This window comes from Pholcus phalangioides, unplaced genomic scaffold, assembly GCF_987345545.1.
Source record: "Pholcus phalangioides strain wild (caught in Gottingen) unplaced genomic scaffold, Ppha-v1.0 ptg000022l_1, whole genome shotgun sequence".
Taxonomy (NCBI): domain Eukaryota; kingdom Metazoa; phylum Arthropoda; class Arachnida; order Araneae; family Pholcidae; genus Pholcus; species Pholcus phalangioides.
This window is the reverse complement of record NW_028301615.1, coordinates 22,366,913-22,388,337: the sequence shown is the minus strand read 5'-3', so window position 1 is coordinate 22,388,337 and position 21,425 is coordinate 22,366,913. Positions and strand designations below refer to the sequence as shown.

At 34.5% G+C, this 21,425-nt stretch overlaps 1 protein-coding gene across 4 annotated transcripts in view; it reads left to right on the top strand.

Moving 5' to 3' along the window:
• ClC-c (chloride channel protein 3) overlaps window positions 1–11,652 on the top strand; it is a 61,443-nt gene extending 49,791 nt beyond the window's left edge. For 3 of the 4 annotated variants that reach the window (XM_089249775.1, XM_089249773.1, XM_089249776.1), the window contains 7 exons: window positions 153–267; window positions 1,069–1,164; window positions 1,382–1,440; window positions 3,478–3,585; window positions 6,841–6,959; window positions 7,538–7,632; window positions 10,375–11,652. In XM_089249775.1, the coding sequence (XP_089105901.1) occupies window positions 153–267; window positions 1,069–1,164; window positions 1,382–1,440; window positions 3,478–3,585; window positions 6,841–6,959; window positions 7,538–7,632; window positions 10,375–10,465 (683 nt within the window). In that variant the 3' untranslated portion in view covers window positions 10,466–11,652. The remainder of the gene's footprint in view (window positions 1–152; window positions 268–1,068; window positions 1,165–1,381; window positions 1,441–3,477; window positions 3,586–6,840; window positions 6,960–7,537; window positions 7,633–10,374) is intronic. The other variant, XM_089249774.1, reaches the window with a different exon arrangement.
• Window positions 11,653–21,425: the final 9,773 nt, after the last annotated feature.

The following is a 21,425-nucleotide window of genomic DNA, read 5'->3' as shown; positions in this document are numbered from 1 at the left end:
TGCAACTGAACAATGCAAAGAAACTGATATTTCTATTTTATCTTTCCTACCAAGATTACTGTTTTTTTTTTCTTTTGACTTTAAAAGTTTGTGATAAATTATACTTTCGGTAAAGAAAATATCTAATTAATATTATTTGTGGGAAAAAAAAGTTTCCTTAGTCGTCATCATGTGTGAGCTGACCGGAAGTGTAAATTATATAGTACCATTGATGGCAGCTGTGATGGCTAGCAAGTGGGTCGGTGATGCTCTTGGAAAAGAAGGGATGTATCCTTTCAATCTAATGATGACAATAATAAGTTATTGTAAATAAGTTGAACATGAACTTGTGTACAGTTATCCATGAAATCACCATGTTCTATTTTTATTACAGCAAAACCTCTCTTTTGCAGTCACCAGCAGGACAAAAAAAATTTCCATAAATGTGGGATGACCGTTAATCAGGGGTTTGAAATGCATGCTTTTATTATACAGGGGGGAAATTATTATGTGGTTGTAAAAGAAGATGTGGTCGCATCTGAGGGGTTTCTTTAAGAGGGGGTTCTACTGTTATATAGTAAAAGTCCTGTATAATTATTATATACTCAAAGGACTGGAGGAACATATGCAAAGTATCTATCATTTTATATATATTAACACTATGAAAAGTGCATCTGAACCACAGAGAAATGTCTCAATATATTTCATGCTTAATTTATGTGATGCATTTGATATTGGAGTAACACAATGTGTTTTATATGGGATATAAGTGCATGTGCGTTGTTAAGTACACTATAATAAATACAGTCAATGTACAGTTATAATAATAAATGCAGTCAATGGTTGTTGTAACTACCTTCATCGTCCTCTCGAATATTGAAAAGTCAAAAGTTGTTCAAAATCGAAAGTAAAAACATGTAGGTCAGTCATGCTATATGAAAACATGGTTATATGAAACATTTTGAACTTATCCTACAGATCATTGTAATGGAATGGTCGCTAAAACAGTTGTTATAACGAGTGTCAATTATATAATTTTTTGTTTTATGTTCAAACTGATAAGTTATGATATTCCTTAACAAAAAAAAGATATGATGCTCATATTCACTTAAATGGCTACCCTTTCTTGGACAATAAAGAAGAATTTGCCCACACAACATTAGCTGCTGACGTGATGAGGCCAAAGTAAGTTATAACAAAAAAAATTTAAATTTTAAAAATTGATTTTTCTCTATAAATCCATAAAGATTTTTTTTTCAGTTAGAATGGAAATTTTTCCTCCTGAAACCATATTCTACCTGCATGATAATTTAAAAAATTGGGATATGTGTTTTTTATTGTTTGTCTCTGTATTGTGAATATTTTCAATTAAAATTTCAAATACGTCTTCTTTTTTTTTCAGAAGAAATGAAGGTCCTTTATGCATCATTACACAAGATAGCATGACAATTGATAATATAGGTAATTGTATAGACTTCTAATGATGTAAGAATTTTTTTCAAAAATATACTGGTGTGAATGTACAGTGGTTACTTGATTCACAAGTTTCTCGATTTTGCAAGCTTGGAATATAGAAAAAAGCTCATTCAACACTCAAAAGCTCTCAGCAATTTTCATTCTGTACTGTGTTATCATTCTGTTCATTCATCTTGTATCATTTTTATAAGCAAAACTAAATTCCACATAAAATATACAGTAGACTCCAGATTATCTGAAATGTTGAATAACCAGGGGGACATAGCATCAGTAGCATTTTTTAAGTGTGCAAACCTTAAACATATATTCATATAGAGCCTGCCTCACAAAATGGGATACATTACAAGATACCATACTTATAATTATGGTTTATATATATAATGGATTGTGTGCTGTACATTCGATTGCCATTAGTTGGAATCAAAGCATTTGTTGGAAGTGGGTGTCATTTTCTTGAAGGCATGCAGCCACTTGATGTTTCATTTTCTCCTTGATGAGTTGCAGCATACCATTGTCTAAACGTTTGTCTCCATCAATAGCAGTCACTTCTTGAACACTTGTACGGCGAATCCTTTCTTTCATTGAGGGCTTTTGACATGTTACACAAGACTCGCCATTCAAAAATTATTCCTTGATTTGTCTCAATAAAGCCCACGATGTATAAGGCCATTTATCTCGATGTTTAGCGGTTACATCCATGCACTACCAAATTATTAGCAAATTTATGGGTCCAGTTTTCACTGAGAATAAGTTATAGGAGTTTCTTAAGGATAATATACAATCAGCACTGCCAAATTAAAGGGCATTTTAGTCCTACAATTCAGTATTTTGTGATTGCTAGCTATATTCTATTGTTATGCAGAGTAAGGGTATCGTAAGTATCAGTGATTACATAGATAATTTAATAACAGAATCAACATTACATATATGGTGTAAAAGAACTTTTTGAATAACTATTTGTCATGAAAAGAGTACAGCAGATGGTTCATATCAATACACATATATAAGCCATTGAAGAAATTTTTGAAGGTTAAGAATCTCTCATCTTGAATTAAGGAATATAAAATAGTTTCATAGTTTTCCCTTCAGCTTTTATGTTATGCTGTATTCAAATTTTATATTTTAAAAGAAAAAAATTCCATATATTGTCCAAAATCATTCTGTAGAGAGCAGAAAGTTATTTTACAATCGTATTAAGTATTCTTTGTATAATATTATCACTTTAAACTTTATATGCAATCAATTCATGTACTTTCAATGGGAATTTTTATATTGAAAAGCAATATTTGAGGTTTTTGACACGACAGTTTAACTGTGGTTTAAAAAAGTTCCATCATGAAGAAAACCTGAAAATGATGAAAATTCCTTGAATTCATTTTATCAGGGCCTGTATCTTGTTTCAAGCCCTGGGAAATTTTATGAATTTTTAGGGGCACCAGTGTTCTTTGAGGCAGAGGCATGGGGGAAACTTGAGCTTATAATACAAAAGGCAGCAAATTTCAGAGTCCCAATATTTATAGGCCCCATTTGATTTGTCCATGCAAGAAACATGCCCTATATTTTACACCCTCAAAATATTAATCTTGCAAAAAATTAGTTCGCATGGGGAAGTAGAGCAGACTCACAATTATTTATCATACCCTGTACTACACTTGTGTGCAAAATAAGGGGAATAATAGACAAAATTTAATAATTATAGATTTTTTTAACAGATATGTGATATTAATAGCTATATGTCAAAAATCAGCATGCGCAGATTATACACTGCTGAGGATTATAAGCACTGTTGACACATTTTTGATGCGTGAAAGTTTTTGATTGTTTACAATACAAGAATTTTGTGAAACAAATTTAACTCAAGGTACCACTGTATATATATATATATATATATATATATATATATATATATATATGATTTAAAATGGCTTTGCAGTCCAGATTAAAAATCCAGTAACTAATCAAATGTATCTTTATTCATTTTATTGCAATTTTTAAAGTCATGTGTTCAATAAATTATTTCAGAGACTCTACTGAACACAACAGATCATAATGGTTTCCCAGTTGTTGTCTCCAGAGATTCTCAATACCTTGTGGGCTTTGTGTTAAGAAGGGATTTAAGTCTCGCTATATGTAAGTTGCACATTAACACATCTATCACAATTTCAATCAAGTTTTATTGATGACAGTAAAACTTTAAGACAGATCAATTTTTTTGAATTTTAGATAATTCAAACTTTTTAATTTTTTTGGATAATTTGAAGTTGGAGGGGAAAAAATTATGAATTTTTGTGTGAACAAATTTAGTTTGAAAAATTCTACAAGAAGACACAGACAGACAGACATTGTTTTATTTGATCAAATTGGTAAAAAACAAATATAAAAGTTTGAAAATTCTGTGTTTCTCTACTTTTTCTTAATGCCCATTTTAACATTGCTGGTGTGCATCACGACTGTGTCACTTAATACCGATTATGCTTTTCAAACTACAAGATCAAGGTGTAACACATTCAAAATCTGAATCTTTTTGTTGTTGCTATAAGTGTGAAAAATATCGAAAGTTCAGATTGTAAAACATTAATGAAAAGTATATTTCCTTGATAGCATAATAATCATAAGCAAAATGTGGGAAACAGTTTCATAACAGATAATCATGAACAGTTTCGGTAAATCAGGCTTTGAACACGGTCAAGAAATTCTGCAGTAATGCTGATTCCAGAACAGAGGAATAATGTAGCAGCTAAAAATTATAATTATAAATTATTGAAATCTGGGAAATGATTTTGTTACTGATGATAGAATAATTATCAATTATTAAAATTTTATGTGAATGTTGATGATCATGCTGTGCAATTTGTAATCATTTTACAGATCCAAGATAGATTAATTGGATTTAACTTTTTTCCTGTAGTAACTTTGAATTCAAATTCGACCATATTTATTTTAGTTCTTTTGCAATCATTTATTTATAAACTTTTTCAAACAGATATTGAGTATGAACTGAAATTCCATATTATGATCAATAAAGAGGGTTTTTATACACTGAATAGCCAAAAAAACTGGTAAACCTGCCTAATATCGTGTAGGGCCCCCGCGAGCCTGCAGAAGTGCTGCAACACGACTTGGCATGGACTCGACTAATGTCCGAAGCAGTGCTGGAGGTAATTGACACCATTAATCCTGCAGGGCTGTCCATAAATCCGTAGGAGTAAGAGGGGGGTGGAGATCTCTTCTGAACAGCACGTTGCAAGCCATCCCAGGTATGCTCAATAATGTTCATGGGTGGGGATCAAGGTGGCCAGCGGAAGTGTCTAAAGTCAGAAGAGTGTTCCTGGAGCCACTTTGTAGCAATTCTGGACGTGTGGGGTGTCGCATTGTCCTGCTGAAATTGTCCAAGTCCATCGGAATGCACAATGAATGGGTGCAGGTGATCAGACAGGGTGCTTACGTACCTGTCACCTGTCAGAGTCGTATCTAGACGTATCAGGGGTCCCATATCACGCCAACTGCGCACGCCCCATACCATCACAGAGCCTCCACCAGCTTTAACAGTCCCCTGTTGACATGTAGGGGTCCATGGATTCATGAGGTTTGAGGTTGTTTCCATACCCGTACACGTCCATCAGCTCGAAGCAATTGGAACCGAGACTCGTCAGACCAGGCAACGTGTTTCCAGTCCTCAACAGTCCAATGTCTGTGTTGTCTGGCCCAGGCGAGGCATAAAGCTTTATGTCGTGCAGTCATCAAGGGTACACGAGTGGGCGTTCGGCTCCGAAAGCCATGTCGATGATATTTCGGTGAATGGTTCGCACGCTGACACCTGTTGATGGCCCAGCATTGAAATCTGCAGCAATTTGCAGAAGGGTTGCACGTCTGTCACGTTTAATGATTCTCGTCAGTCGTCCCGTTCTTGCATGATCTTTTTCCGGCCGCAGCGATGTCGTAGATTTAATTTTTTACCGGATTCCCAATATTCACGATACACTCGTGAAATGGTCGTACGTGAAAATCCAAATTTCATCGCTACCTCGGAGATGCTACGTCCCATCTCTCGTGCGCCGACTATAACACCACGTTCAAACTCACTTAAATCTCAATAACCTGCCATTGTAGTAGCAGTAACCGATCTAACAATTATGCCAGACACTTGTTGTGTTATATAGGCGTTGCCGACCGCAGCGCCGTAGTCTGATTGGTTCCATATCTCTTTATTTGCATACGCATGCCTGTACCAGTTTTTTTGGCTCTTCAGTTTATATATGTGTATACTCACACATACACCCATGAAAAAAATCTTGAATTTTATATCTTCACATCACCCAGCTGTTAAAAACCTTTGTAAGAACTAGTCTAGCTTTCTATTTCAAAATTTCTGGAATCTGAAACGTGAAAATTATTATTTTTTCAACGTTATCAGATTCATTCGAATCAGATTTGTTAAAATTTCTCGCCAGCCATGATATTCTCATTAGGACTGTAAAAAAATGTGTACAGCATTTCCAAGTTTTTGTTAAAAAAAAGTCACTTGAACCTAATGTCAGTGCTACTTGCCAGAAAAGCCGGCCAAGTAAATCAAATACAGATATGAAAGCGAGGGGAATGACGAACTGTATAAAAATTCTCTGTCCAAGCTACACCCAAAATGGAAGATCACCAGATGCAGATTTATGGTTTCTCCACATGTGGGCTACACAAATTTTGCAACCCTTCTCCCATTCTAGTCTCATTCTCTCGGCCACTCATTCTTGAAATTTGTCGCCTTGTTCTAGTACCCACTTGGACCCCACTGCTCTAAATACACCTGATTGTCTTTAACTCTTTTGGTCACTTGCATACTTTTCTTTTGGTTATTCACATGATTACTCACCCTCTAGTGAACTCTTTCAGTCATTCACATGCTTTCACACCCTCTAGGTCACATTTTTAGTTGCACACTGACCTGTTTCCTGCTTTCTAAGTCACACTTTTGGTTATTCACATGCTCTTGGTCACTCTTTTGATCACTCATGTGCTTGCACACACTTTTTTTCACTCGCTTGTAGACTCTTTAGATGACTCGTTTGGTCACTCACCACCCTAGTCTCTGAGTGGCAGATTTATATGATGGGCTGTATAAATTCTGCTGCCCCTCTCCCATTCTACTAATTTTCTTGGTTACTCATTCCTCAAATTTGCTTCCAAGGGCTATTGCCGCCCCTCCCCATAAATATACCACTGAAGATCACATATACCCAAGTTCACAAGTTCAGCTCTGAATAAACCGGGAATAGATTTGAAAAAAAAAATGACATGTTACTTTGAAAAGAAAGATATCTATAAAAAATAAGTTCTAGCTATTGATAATTATTTTCAGAATATTAAGTTAATGTCATATTATTTACATTCCAGCAAGTACAAAAAGGAGTGAAGAAGAGATAGTTGGTAGTTCAAGAGTTGTTTTCACTAGTCACATACCAAGTCCATGGACTGGGCCCCCACCGCTAAAGCTTAGGAAATATCTCGACTTGGTAAGATGAAAATGTTCCTGACATCTTCTCTTTATATTTAATTTTTTTTCTTATTCAATTTCTCAATGAAGAAAATCAGCTAAATATGAACTCTTTCTATACAATTGTCATAAAACTGATAGTTTGACGTGATTTTGCACCCAATTCAGTGACTTTGAAGTTAACTTGAAAATGGAAAAAAACAATTTTTGAACACATAACGGTGTCAAATATTTGACGAATTTTTGTATCAGATTTTTTTTTTTTTTTTAGCTTGTTGGGATTTAAGGGAGGGAAAAATTAGAACTGAGGAATGCTATAGCTGGTGCAAAATTGACTCTGTGGCGCTTTTGTTTTCATATGATCATAGCATATTAGTATTTGGATTCACTCTCTGTTAAAAACATCTAAATTGAGTATGCTCTCTGCTGCATTTAAATTTTTAACATACTGTTATTCCTATTCTATAAGGAAATAGCACAAATCCTCAAACTGTAACAATAAAAATATTCTTTCTAGATTCCCTATAGTATTTTTATAGACAGGTTTTAGTGTATTATGATGCATTGGATTTTTTCAAACATGTTTGGTATTTTCAGGCACCCATCACAATCACAGATCAGACTCCCATGGAGACTGTTATTGACATGTTTCGCAAGCTGGGTTTGCGTCAAGTACTTGTCATTCATAACGGGTTAGTTATCAAAAAAAATTTTTTTTTTTTCTAAACTACTGTTTATATAATGTAGAAGCTCAATTATCTAAAGTGATTGGAACAAATCTAAAAAGAAGTATGTTATACTGAGGTAAGCGGAACAGCTTTTTTTCCCTTGTCCGAATTCAACCTAGCACCTAAATTAGAGAAGTCAACGAAACTTTTTGGAAATTTTGCCGCAGTGTTTTTTTTTTGTTTTTTTTTTTAATCTGGCTTTTTTTTAACACTTAAGGTTTCAAATTTATTTTCTATACTGTCCCCCTTTCAAGCTTAATTTTACTTTTTTAGTGGGTTGTTTGTTCCACTTGTCTCCTTGAGGGGGGCAAGCACAGAACCCAAGGCCAGTTGTGCTTTAAAATCATTCATATAAATAAGCAAAACACTCACAATGTTAATTAGCATGTATGTAGAACCAATCACAAGATCGAAGGTGCAGTATTGATCTTGCGTCCAATTTACATAACTTCATGAGAGAAAAGGAAATATTGTAAAAAATATAACACAGAATCTGGCAACCACAATAAAGATGGCAGCCGATCGGCGGACACATGATCCCGCTGATCGATCCGGGAAACAATAAGGTAAAACAAATTAAAATCTATTGAAAATGACTAGAATAAGGACAATTTCCGCGGGGCCTAAATGGTAATGTTACAATGAGACAGTGCTTTACGTTAGGCGTGATTGGCCGACTGCTTTTGGAGGAGTCAAATGCATCATGCGCCACATGTTCTGCCGATGTTCTCTTCACTCTTGTGTGTTTTCTTTCCCTTCAAACCGGAGCATGCAGACGACAGAGTAGCTGATGCCAAGGCCATATACTATAACATAGCCACCCTGATGTGCCACGCTAGGAAAACACAAACGCGTAGCGTAATTATGTAACACATTTCTGCCGGTGCGAAATGGTTTAATTCGGTTCACACTGCGCAAAAAAACCTATTCCTAGGAAAACACCCGGCTTTGGCCATATTTACCGATATGGTTTAAACTGTAGTCACAATTCTTGGATAAAAGATCAACATAGGTTGGTTAAAAACCTGAATTTAACTAATCTGTGATCTCATCAAAAAATTGTGACCGCCCTTACTGATGTTATATTTGTGAGGTTGTAACAAAAACCCAGGCACCAAACTTTGCTTCTGGAATGGTTTTCAACACTATGAAGTTCTTTGTTTGTCCTCTACTTCTGGACACTCATCTTTTAGGCCTATAGATGCAGCTACTGCTGACTATCCTTTGCTTCAGTTTCATACTACAATTGATAAAATCAATAGAAGTAGGTATGAGGTTAGCATATGTTCATTGGTCCCGCTTGCCTCACCACAGGGGAAAAATGCAGGGAAAATGTAACCCCCCCCCCTTAATTATTACTCTCCCTGAAAAAATATCATAATTATATATTAAAACTCACGAAAATATCCAACGCTGCCCAGGTTTTCTCTGTATACTGAGAGCATTAAAGAAGTGACAAACCATTATAAAAGAATAAGTATGTATGAGAGTCATTGTGTGTTTGGGAACCACTGTAATCAAAGTAAGCATTCTAAAAGTCATTGTTGCCTGGCAGTTTTTTTACCCCCCTCTGACACTTGCCCTTACCAAGTTTTAAAGTAGCGTTATTGTTCAATCCGTGTCCTGTTTGGTATACATGTAAAATTAGTGCAGACAATCTGTCTAAAATTAGAGTTGTATAGAGAACACACACATGGGCAGACAGAAAATCAATTTTATATACAGGGCCTTGAAGTGGCAACAAACTAAGAGGGGTGATATTAGGCATCAAGAGGAACAAAATTTGCCATAGAACATGGTATCGCAAACCATGTTTTTATTCAGTGAAAATTGCAGAAATACATATGAAGGGTGTGGCATCTAGTGGGACAAAAAGGCCAATAATAAGTAGAAAAAACATTTATTTGACAATTGACAGTATGATTACAACACAGCCTGCTGTGTACAAAATAAAGTACAATAATAAATACAAAAAAGTAAAATAAGTAGAAAAAAAACCATTTACCAGCATGATTCAGTGTCAGAAAGTAGACAAAGAAATGATTACAGGAGTTATTTGAAGTTATTATTGTACTTTAATTTGTACACCATGGGCTGTGTTGTAATTTTGCTGTCAAATAAATGTTTTTTCTACTTATTATTTGCCTTATTGTCCCACTCGACGTCACTCCCTTTTTTTGCAATTTTCACCAACTCTAAACGTGATCTGCGATACCATGTTCTATGGCAATTTTTGTTCCTCTTGATGTCTAATATCATCCTTCTGAGTTTGTCACCACTTCAAGGCAACACCCTGTATATAGATTACAGATTAAATATTGAGAAAGAAAGAACTTGAACATTGATATTAGGCCAATTCAAACTTCCAGAAATAGTCTAAATGGAAAGAGCAGAACATGTAGCAACATGATCATAAACCTAAATTTTTCATATAAAGTCTCCCTTTAATCTTGAATGAGCAGCTATCTCAAAAAGCACATTTTTACTGAAAAATGAAGTAAGTAATTTTCTACCATGTTGGGCGATTTGCCTGTTGTGTGGTTTCAGATTTTGCATTTGTATAAAAACTCAGCCAGAAACCATTCCCAGAAGCTAACCAAATTTTACAAATCATGTGCAGTTTTACTTTACTTACCCCTGATTTCCACTTACCTCATTGTACCTTATGCAGAGACTAATTATTGTGTATTTTTATCTATTTTTCAGCCGCTTACTTGGAATCATAACAAAGAAGGACGTGCTTCGTCACATCAAGCAACTTGCGAACCAAGACCCCGAATCTGTGCTTTTCAACTGAAAAAAATCGGCAGCATTGGAAAAAAGGTGTTTCTTCTAAATGAACTTACCTGACATATTTTCCTGTAGTTTGAGTTGGCAATTATCTTACTCTTTTCTTTTCCACCTCCACTCTCCTTACATTTCTTTGCCATAAGTTACATGCATATCCTTCTGTCATTTTTTCTACTGTGATGCTTTGTCGTATCCATTCCTCTGTGTTATTGCAGCAAAAGTTTTTTTTATTTTTTGTGTGTGTGAAAATAACGTATTCAGTGCCACATGAAATTATTGTTGGAAATGTATCATATTGGAATCACTGAGGGAATAATTTGTTTTTTTAAATGGAAATGGCGATAATCTTCATAAAACAGATCTTCATAAATTTCCAAAAGTTATATCGATAAATGTATGTGTTCCGTTTTTTTCTTTTTTTTTTAAATTTAGATATTTCTTTTTATTGAATTATTAGATTTCATAAAAAAAATTATCTATTTAGTGTGACATATTTAATGCTATTCATATTGAATCGATAAAAGACGAGAAAAAAACCCATATATTTATATGTATATAAGTGTGTGAAATTGTGTCAAGCTGGCGTCTTGTGAAAATTTTTGCTGCTTTGTTTTTTTTGTGTGTGTGTGTGTGTGTGTATATTGGCCGAATTTTTGCGGCAGGTTTTATACAAGCTTTGTTTCAGTAGCTCATTTTCTCTGCAGTTTTAATGATTGATTGTAAAATGCGGCATTCGTAGAGCTTAGCCGAATTTTTTCAGTTGAAATATTTCTTTTCCCTCCCGTCATGTTCAAAAAAAGAGTCTTGATCGCAGTTTGTAACGGATGCACTTAGACGGAAGTTTAGTTTCATTTCTTTATTTTCATCTGGCATGCCATCTAGACAATATCCGTATGATAACATGCATGTGGATGTTGAATAGAAAGCATATGGCCGCTGGTTGATTTCTGTGGCATGCATTTGCGATCGTGTTCAACATTCATATATTCGCTTCTTAAAAGAAAGAAAACTGTACATATATGTATGTATGTAAGAATATAGAAGTGTGCATTTATGGAAGTTTAATGATGCTGCGATGAGCATCAGCTAGTGTAACGATGTGTGATCCATGTAGAAGAGATGTATTGAACTGTTGTACAGAGCTCTCAAATTTAACTGAATTAAAAATAATAAATTGGTAATTCAATTGCTTTTTATCGTCTGTCAAGTTTTAAATTGAATGTTCCATTTATTTCTCAGGATCACAGGTTCCCAACTTAGTTCTTACATCTGTGTAGAAAATTTTCTGAAGTCTACTAAGCTGTGCAGGCTATCTATATTCTAAAAAGTGACATCAGTCACCTTAAAGTGTGGGTTATCGATGTTCTACAAGCCCAAATTCAGTTCTTACATCTGTGTAAAAAATGTTTTTGAAGTCATCACCTTAAAGTGCAAGCAAACAATATTCATTTTACCCAATATTGTTGGCCAAAGAGGTCAGCAGATTTTGACACATATATTATTTTTCATTGCACAAAAATTCAGCAGCTATGGGAGAATCAAAGCTTAGAGAAGTTTGTTCCATTCGACTATGGTATGAGGAAAGAAGCTGAATTCAAAACGGTCAGTAGATGTAAATAAAGGTTTTAATTCTTGGGTGTAAATGTCGTGTCTATTAAAGAAACATTTCTACATCAATCCCAAATTCAGTTCTTACATCTGTGAAGAAAAAATGTGTAGCCAGTCACCTTGAGATGCAGGCTATCTACATTAACTCTTTAAGCAGCGTATTGATATCGCCTCCTTAAAAGCCCTTTATTTTAGCATTGGCAAGCCCAAATATTTTGAAGTTTTCTCAATGGAACATTTTTTCCTATACCTCATTACTTTACACCTGCTGAAATCGGAAGAAAGCTTACTTCATTTAAATCCCTTCAAAATGCCGTCTTTGTGATTTCTCTGGCCCTTAAGACTCTATTCACCGACATGGTTTAAACTGTAGTCACAATTTTTGGATAAGAGATCAACATAGATTGGTTAAAAACCTGAATTTAACCAATCCGTATCGATCTATCAAAAAATTGTGACTATAGTTTAAACCATGTTGGTGAATACCGCCCTTAAAGTGTTAAGCCCAAAGTCAGTCCTTACATCTATGTTCAGGGATAGCCCTTAATCCATAAGCATGCTTGTGCGATTCACCAGAGATGTAACTTTATCTTGTTTCCAGTGGTGCCAAAACAACAGTGAAGTAAAGACTCATAAATAAGCAAAAGTACTTTTATTCTTGATGCATTATAAAAATACAAGATCACCATCATATAATAAGTACTTTGAACAGACTTTATAGTTCTCCATAACCAGTAAATAGAATTTAGATTCATTATATAATAAACACTTTTTTTTTTTAATAGGATTATCAGTCAGTATTATCACAGGGGGAATCACGAGTTAAACATCACAAAGTTTACATAAGAGAAAATGCCATCATTATATATTACCTATAATAAAATGCTCGTCTGTTTTCACATTTTATATAATATCACATACAGCATCGCAAATTTCTCTCCATATTAAAATAGCACTTATCTCACAGTTGATATTTCCATCTTGTCATCAGAAAGAAAAAGTTCATTTTCCACACAAATAAGTTGAGTGACACCGAAAAATTCATTGCTCGTATAAAAAAATGCAATCTCAATACAAAATCAAACACAAAACTGAAATAAAATGTTTTACTTGATGTCAGGAAATCTCTTGGATACAAGAATTATCAAGGATGGAAATCAACTCAGTTGACGAAAAAAAAAGTTTCGCAATATTCTCACATCGTACATTCGAAATAACTGATGGAGTCGTAATAATTTGCTTTCAGTCCAAAAAATTAATATTTATATTAAAAGATATGAAATATGGGAAAAGCCAAACCACATTATATACGAGGCATATTTACAATATCTAGATGTAAAACATTGTTTGCAATTGTACTATCGATTGTTTTTACTTCAAATTCTTGTAAGGAAAAAAAGTCATGAGAAATTTATGAAAAATAATTCACAAAGTATTTACAGTGGCATGATTTAATTTTTTAAAAAAACCCAAAATAGTTGCATTTTTCACCAAGGGGGTCATTTAAGTATTTACGTCAATAAATTTTTACCAATTTTTGATCTACCTTCCCTTCTTAGCAAAATTTTATCAGCTCTGCCCCCCTACCTCTAACACATATTGGTGGTATCAGAGATGTTCAAAAATTCATTTTTTTAATGCAAAAAATATTTTAAAGAAAAATTAAAATTTTGAAAGAATATATCAATTTCTGTGTGTTAATTTGAAGACTAAGAACTCAAGATTTCTTTTTTAGAAATTCATTGTGACCCACCCTCTAAGCCATATATGGTAGGCCCACAGACCAAATGTAGCCCTGGGGGTTACATTGTGGCCTGTACCCCTCAAACCTAATTTTATAAAAAATGAACTAAACGGCACATTTACCGATCACTTAAGTCACCTGTGGCACAATTTCAGACCATTTAAGCAGCTCTTGGCACATTTTCAGATCACTCAAAGTACGCACATTCACAGATCACAAGTGACCCGCGACATGGTTCCAGAACACTTAAGCAATCTGTCGCACATTTAGAGATTCCCTTGAGTGACATGTGGCACAGTTTTAAAACACTGGTGTGGTTCCACATCACTCAAGTTACCTGCGGCACATTTCCAGATTTATGAAGTGCGACACACACATCCAGAGCACTTAAGTGGCCCGCGACACATTCCCAGATCACTTAGATCCGCGAAACATTTAGAGATCACTGAAGTGGCTCTGTAGGGGATCAATAGGGAGAATGTTAGTTCAGGTGCCCACAAACTAGTGAAAGGTTTTTCTCGTTTTTGGTGCACCAAGTAAAATGTCATTAAGAATATTACATATTTTTATGAATGGTGGTTGATGACATAATCATCATCCAACTCTCCCCCACCCCCTTGTCAGCAAATCGGGAACCCCCTTCCCCGCCTCCACCATTGATGTTGACGTAATACTTCAATGACTCCCAACAGGCAGCAGTGGTAACCTTTTGTCTGAAGAAATTTCCCTTAAAATACTCCCACTTGAGTAAAGTTTTCCTACACATTCAAAACGAATGTGCCACACAATCAAGTGGTGGATATATTATGTACTCAATTGTTAAACACTTTAAGAAAAGCATCATACTTTTAATTTAAAAAAATTAAAAATGATTCTTTTGTTTGATGAACTCTCAAAATTTTCTACATACGTCTCAAACCGATTTGACCATTTTTTTTCTTACAAGTTACCATCATGGCACCGAATATATTGAGCAGTCGTCCAGTGTTATTTGAGCATTATTTTCTCTACTACATGAACTACTCAACCAATTAAAGAATCAACTATTGGCCAATAATTTAATTTTTCTGATAATTTTTTTTCCTTTCATTATGAAAAAATATACGATTTACTTTTGCGATAATTTCAAAGAAAACTGTGTTGGCCTACTGTAATCACTTTGTGAATTATATATATATATAGTGATTCTTTTTAACAATTTCCTATCACCTGGTCTATTTGTACATGATGAACAGCAAAGCATCGATTATTCGAATATCAAAATACATTCAAACCCTGTTATATGGAGCAACCCCACCCACACGCGATTCAATCTAACTACCTGCATAGCACCAGAAATTTTCTATGAATGAATCTTTTCGATACTCAGGAATTGAAATGAGGTTAACAAAGATCCGATAGAGCAAAGGTTCTTAACCTATGGCAGCGGTTCTCAACCGTTGCTCCGTGTGCACTTCCCAGGGGCTCTGCGGCCACTCGAGAATAATAAAATAAATCAATAAATTTGATAAACAAAAAGAGAGGCCTAAATGGTACCGCCATATACATAATATATTAAAAAAGGGCTCCTCGAATTAAGCAGGGCTCTGTCACAGAAATTATTCACTGAAAAAAGCTCAGTGAGTCAGAAAAGGTTGAGAACCGCTGACCTATGGGTCGCGACCCGAACTTGGGTCACGGGCTCCTGAGATGGGTCACATGATGATACAAACCCACTTACGATCCAGTTATAAATTCATTTTTTGTACCACTGGTTGGTGTCAGTTCCGGGGTGTTTTAACGGCTCGAGCTGAGACCCAGAACTTTTTAGGTGAGAGACTGAAATCAATGAAAAGAGCAATGCAATTCCAGAATCAATGACCTATTCTAAAATTAATGCAAAATGATTTTAAAATTAATAAGAGAAATAATTCCAGGATCAATGAAAATTGTGTATTTATGAAAGAAATAATTTCAGAATCAATGAAGCTTGATAATTTGGGGCCTTGTTGGCCCATCTGTTAAGATACCATGAACCAGTTTCACTGATTTCACAAAATAAACATTTGTTAATCAGAAATATTTAGCAAGTGTTTTTAAATTGAAAACTGACTGACGGGTCGCTAAGTTGATCGTGTTGATTTTGATTCGCAGCTGAAAAAGGTTAGGAATCCTTACGATAGAGTTTTCATTCTCTTCCAGCAATCTTTTACAAAAAGAATCTACACATAACCCTACCACAAAATTTGGTCACCTTCACTCTATCTGAACATTAAATGGGTTAGAAAAAACACTCATAATGAGCTGGTCAATAATCCAATCACTCTCTGGTCTAATTAGTTCAAATAATCAATGCTCTATTGTTTCGTTATAAGTTTACATTTATAGAAAAAATTGTTAATTCTTATATATCATTAAAGATATATGGTAGCTCAATGAAACGAGAGAAGGAACATTTGGTAAAATGTTTCGAATTCATGAATAATGAAATCAAAAATTATTTGCTACCAGACATAGTTAACCAGTTACTGTCATGTATAATAATTTGAATACTATGAAAGAAGCCACATAAACACGTTATTTGAGAAATTTTTCATACAAGAGCATTATAATCTTAAAAGTTAAAAATATCAAATGTTTTATCAATATTTCAATTACAGCTTGAATGTTGGCACTGACCTAAAACATTTTTTATATTCATTGATTTGGCTACTGACTCATCATTTTATCATATTTTACAAGACTATAATGTTAATTTGATAAAGGGGCAAACACAATTCTAATACTTTTCTTGCATTAAGAAAACCATTGTACAAAACAGTTTCCATCTCCACTACAAATTTCTGCAATATTTCTGATGATTGTTAATGCGTTTTTACATCAATCTATTGATTCATAATGCAGCGCTCGATTCTTTTGAAGATTAATGTAAATCAGATATATAAGAATATATGACATGAATACATTAAAGAACTCCTGACACATATTTGGTTCTAAAACACTGATTCATGGAACCCTTCGGATGTTTCAAAAGAAGCTTCTTCAAAATTTCAAATGCTTTTCTTTTGAAGTTAGACAAACAAAAAAACCTATTAAACCATATAGATTTGATTTACGTGATATCTATTATTTATATTAACAAAGCATGTATATCCATAAATACAGTCAAACCTTGTTGAGATAAACACCATTAATAACAATTAAATACTTGTCCCATCACCATTGATGTTGAGAAATAGCAGTGATATTTTTGTTTATTATAAACATATAGTTCAACACCTTCGTTTAAAAGGGAATATAAATTATAAATTGTGCGTTGAATGAAAAACACCCAATTCTCTTCAAAAGTCCATGCATTTCCCCCTACAGGAAAGGGGATGTAGCGTGATGTCCCCATTAAAAAGTCTTGGCATATTGAGCAGACCGTACAAAATGGTACAAATATTTATTTATTACACTTCACTCATTATTCATTACACTTATTGACAGCAGCACCAGTACACTTAGCTTTACACCCAACACTTGATAGACACTTCGGCACAATGCACCTCTAAAAAAAGGACAAAAAACTAGTAAACTTCCCAAAATGATGACAGATTAGGTTGTGTTCAGTTCAGAAATTCCAGGATATGTGGGAGGAGGGAACCCATGAGTACTGGGTATGGAATAATTTCTATTACAGCAACAGTTTTCATAGTGTGTTGCCAACCTCTGCAGGGGCTTCGCAAGGAGTTCGTGTATTGATGTCTGCCTGTTTAAAGCTTCAAGGTGATTATTTTCTAGATAATTCTGGAGAGCCATGGATAACCAATGGCATGGTGAAGAGAGCTGAGGGTGGAAAAAGTTTAGGAACCACTGAATTACAGATTACACTGCATTTGCTTTTCTTTGTGTCTATATTATATACCATTGGGTCTCAACCAGGGGCCATATGCCCCCTCCCGTGGCACTGGAATACCTCAAGAGGGTACATAGAATAAGAAAAATCTTCTCAACAATCATTCCAGGGAAATCATAGCCATGGGGGGGGGGGGGGGGAATGAACACCAGACTTATCCCATTGCCAAGATCTCTTCCAACCTGGCTTTGCAACAGAGCCTGTAAAAGCTCCATAGGCTACCTACCTACCTCTCTACAATGGTACTATGATTTTCAAGAGTAAGCATGTAAATAAATATGTAAGCTGTTATATTTGGTGAAGTAAGGGAGCCCTTAGAATTGATGCTCGCCCAGGGAACACGATATAGAGATTGCCCTACATGGAACTAGGAGAATAAGAGATCTAAAAACTGACCTAAAATTATTTGTTCACAATAAATTTATTAAAAATCAATAAGTAGAGAAGGTTTGGTTCTGGATGAGGATAGGGGACTAGATAAGACAAGGGGCCCTTGAAAAAGAATATGGCCTAAATGAGGCCATGGGTGAAAAAAGTTTAAGAAATACTGTTTTATATATATGTAATGCTCTACAATTACATAATCGACATTTGTCTTTTTTTGTCACCTAAAAAAATTAGATTCATAAACTTCCTTATTTTGTGACTAGGGGTCACTGCAATTAATTTTTAAAAGAATTTGGCATGTCTGAAAAGGAAAATGCAACATTTATAGCCCAGATCTCTCATTTAGTAGCGAAAGTGATACAAACTTATCATGAAGTTCCATTCCAGTGTATTTTCAGAACCCTTTTGACTTCATCTTAACAAGGTTAGACCGTAAATAATAGAAAAAAAGAACATTCTTAATATATGAGTAAACTCATAATCATTTATTTCATAATATATAATCTCTGGCAGACATTATTCACAATTTCTATTAAAAAAAACTTGAATTATATTTTGATTATGATTGCTTCAAAAGATGGACAACATACGTTCACATATTCTTAAAAAAATATATTGAGTGTCACCGATAAATATAGATAATTCAGTTCTTTGGAGCCTTACATGACTAAACTATGATAGCGAGATCAGATATTTTTAGGACACCATGTGGCCTCACGAATTAACATGCACAGAACAGACACATAAATTGTCACAAGCCATGAAAAGGACCATGCATGTAACATTCTATTCATATTCATTGTGAGGAAAAACTGAGAAGGGCAAAAATCAGTCGTGAATCAATGTCATAAACATTTGAACATATTATTTTCAATATTGCAACAAACTCAATAGAAAAGATCATACAGACAGATATGAGCAATATCAGATATATATTGGATCGTGCAGTTATATAAACTAACGAGGTTCCTCTATAAGGGAAGAGAGCTCTACATGCTAAAATATTCAACTCATCATAGACCCTGAAAATGGACGGAGAAATTTTGTTAATGCTATATATAGATGATTTGGCAATGATGAACATCTGCATCACCATCTACAGTATTCGTTTAAATTTTATGTCTGATATTCGAAGTGGATAGAACTTGAAATGACTAATCAATTCATGAGCCAATCTCAGAGGTGTGTATTTACAGGGGAACTAATCAGGCTATAGCCTAAGGCAGCAAATTTGAGGCATGAGAGGTCAAGAAAATAAAAGTAGAATGGAAGAAGGGTGCAGAACCATAAACCTGTCTCTGCCTAGAAAGCGAGGAACTATCAGTGAAAAAACAAAAGAGTAACCTTGACCGCATGTGCTTGACCAAACTAGTGAATGAGAAAAAGAGTGACCTAGATAGTTGGCAAGCATGTACATGACCATAAGGTTGAGCTAGTGAGAGAGGGACAAGTTTTGTAAATGACCATAAGAGTGACCTAGGTATGTGTGCAAGGATGTGAATGACAAGAGTGACCTAAAGAGCAGGAACCAGTTCAGTGAGTGACCAAAAGTAACCTAGAGAATGTGCAAGCATATGTGTAATCAAAACTGTGTGTGCAAGCACGTGGATTCCTAAAAGAGTGAACTAGAGTCAAGTAAGTTAAAGACCAAAAAGTAACCCAAACAGAGTGCAAGCATGGGAGTAACCTGCAGAGCGAAGGAATATGGCAGCACGAAACCAAAAGAGAGTGTGAGCAACAAAACGACATAAATCTGCTTCTGGAGCTGACCACAGTTCAAATATTAACTGATTATGATTAGTGAAATAGATGGTCACTATATGAATTGTCTTAAAATGACTTTGTACTTTCTTGAATTACTGAAGAAAATTTTTAATTCAGTTTGATTTTCTTCCATTATTATCATCAGAACATCACCTAAATACTTAGTGAACAATGCATTCCACACCCACACTGCTGAAAAAGTTAACAAAGAAAGGCAATTGGATGAATACACCACCAGATCTGCCTTGTACTCTTCCCCTCAGCTGTGACCCGTATTATTATTTTTTATAATGAGAGAATATTGTGCACTTCATCATTGCATATTCTATGGAAAAAGCATTAAGTGGTACGGTACCTCACAGTATGAGTTGAATTTTTCAACAAAATAATGCCACATTGTGGGACATTATTTTTCATATTTTGAGTGTCGAATTGTGAGGCTTCTCTGTATATACACAAATTAATCTTTCTTATAATTCATAATATCAGCAAAATAATTAGATATGATAAAATACCTTAACATCCAAACTTTAAACATCAAAAGAAAATGAAATTTACATTCACGAGAATAGATTATTGCAAAGGAAAAAAATGCTATATCACAGTTATGATAGTAGGACCCATTGGAAAACTATACATTCATAAGAATTACTGTTATTTGCAGGCGTATAAGATGCATTTACTTTTTTTTTACTCTCTATACATTTTACACACACAATCCAAATTTAAGATTCAACAATGTACCCTGTTTTTTCAGACCTATTATATCAAAGGGAGAAGTATCTTATATGCCGGCAAATATGGTAATTCTTTTACATAAAACATTTTATACATATATACAAGCTAATACAGTCAAAGCTTGTTACAACAACCCCACCTTATAGTGACCATTCCATTACAACAACTGGCAGGATAAGTCCCAATTTTTTTGATAAAATGACTATCCCCTATATGTTTTACTTTTGATACAATATCCATTTTCAACAGAATGATGGGGGCCATTATAACCATTATAACAAGAGTCGACTGTAACAATTGAATTTATTCAAACATACATCACTTTTTTTTCCTCAGCAGAATTATCTACATGACCCCAAAACAAAATTTTATTTCCTGATATTCTCAATAGTATAATGCAATTTGCATTTCGTCAAAGTACTACGCTGCAAAGGTCACCAGAAGCTGAAAAGAAGGTGACAAATTTTGAAGATGGCCAGTTTGGGATTACAATACCTTAACATATTGGCATGTTTCAGGTCACCAAATCTTTAAAATTGGGAAGTCTATGTGATGAGATACATGTCAAATTCTATATATTTCAATGGAAATGGACTTATTGAATTGATAGGAGAACAATCACAAACAAAAGGGTGAATTCCTCCTCTAATCCATTTTTAGAAAAGGTGGGGGGGGGGGGGAAGATTGCCACCTTTCTATCTCGCCCCAGCATCCCTGTACGTTCCTTTAAACTACCATGTCATGAATGCCAGAACTCTGCCATTGGACTTAATCAATGGAAACAACTATATATTTATTACCATACCCTCACATTTATTCGAGGTTAATAAACAATGTTTTTGGTCATCA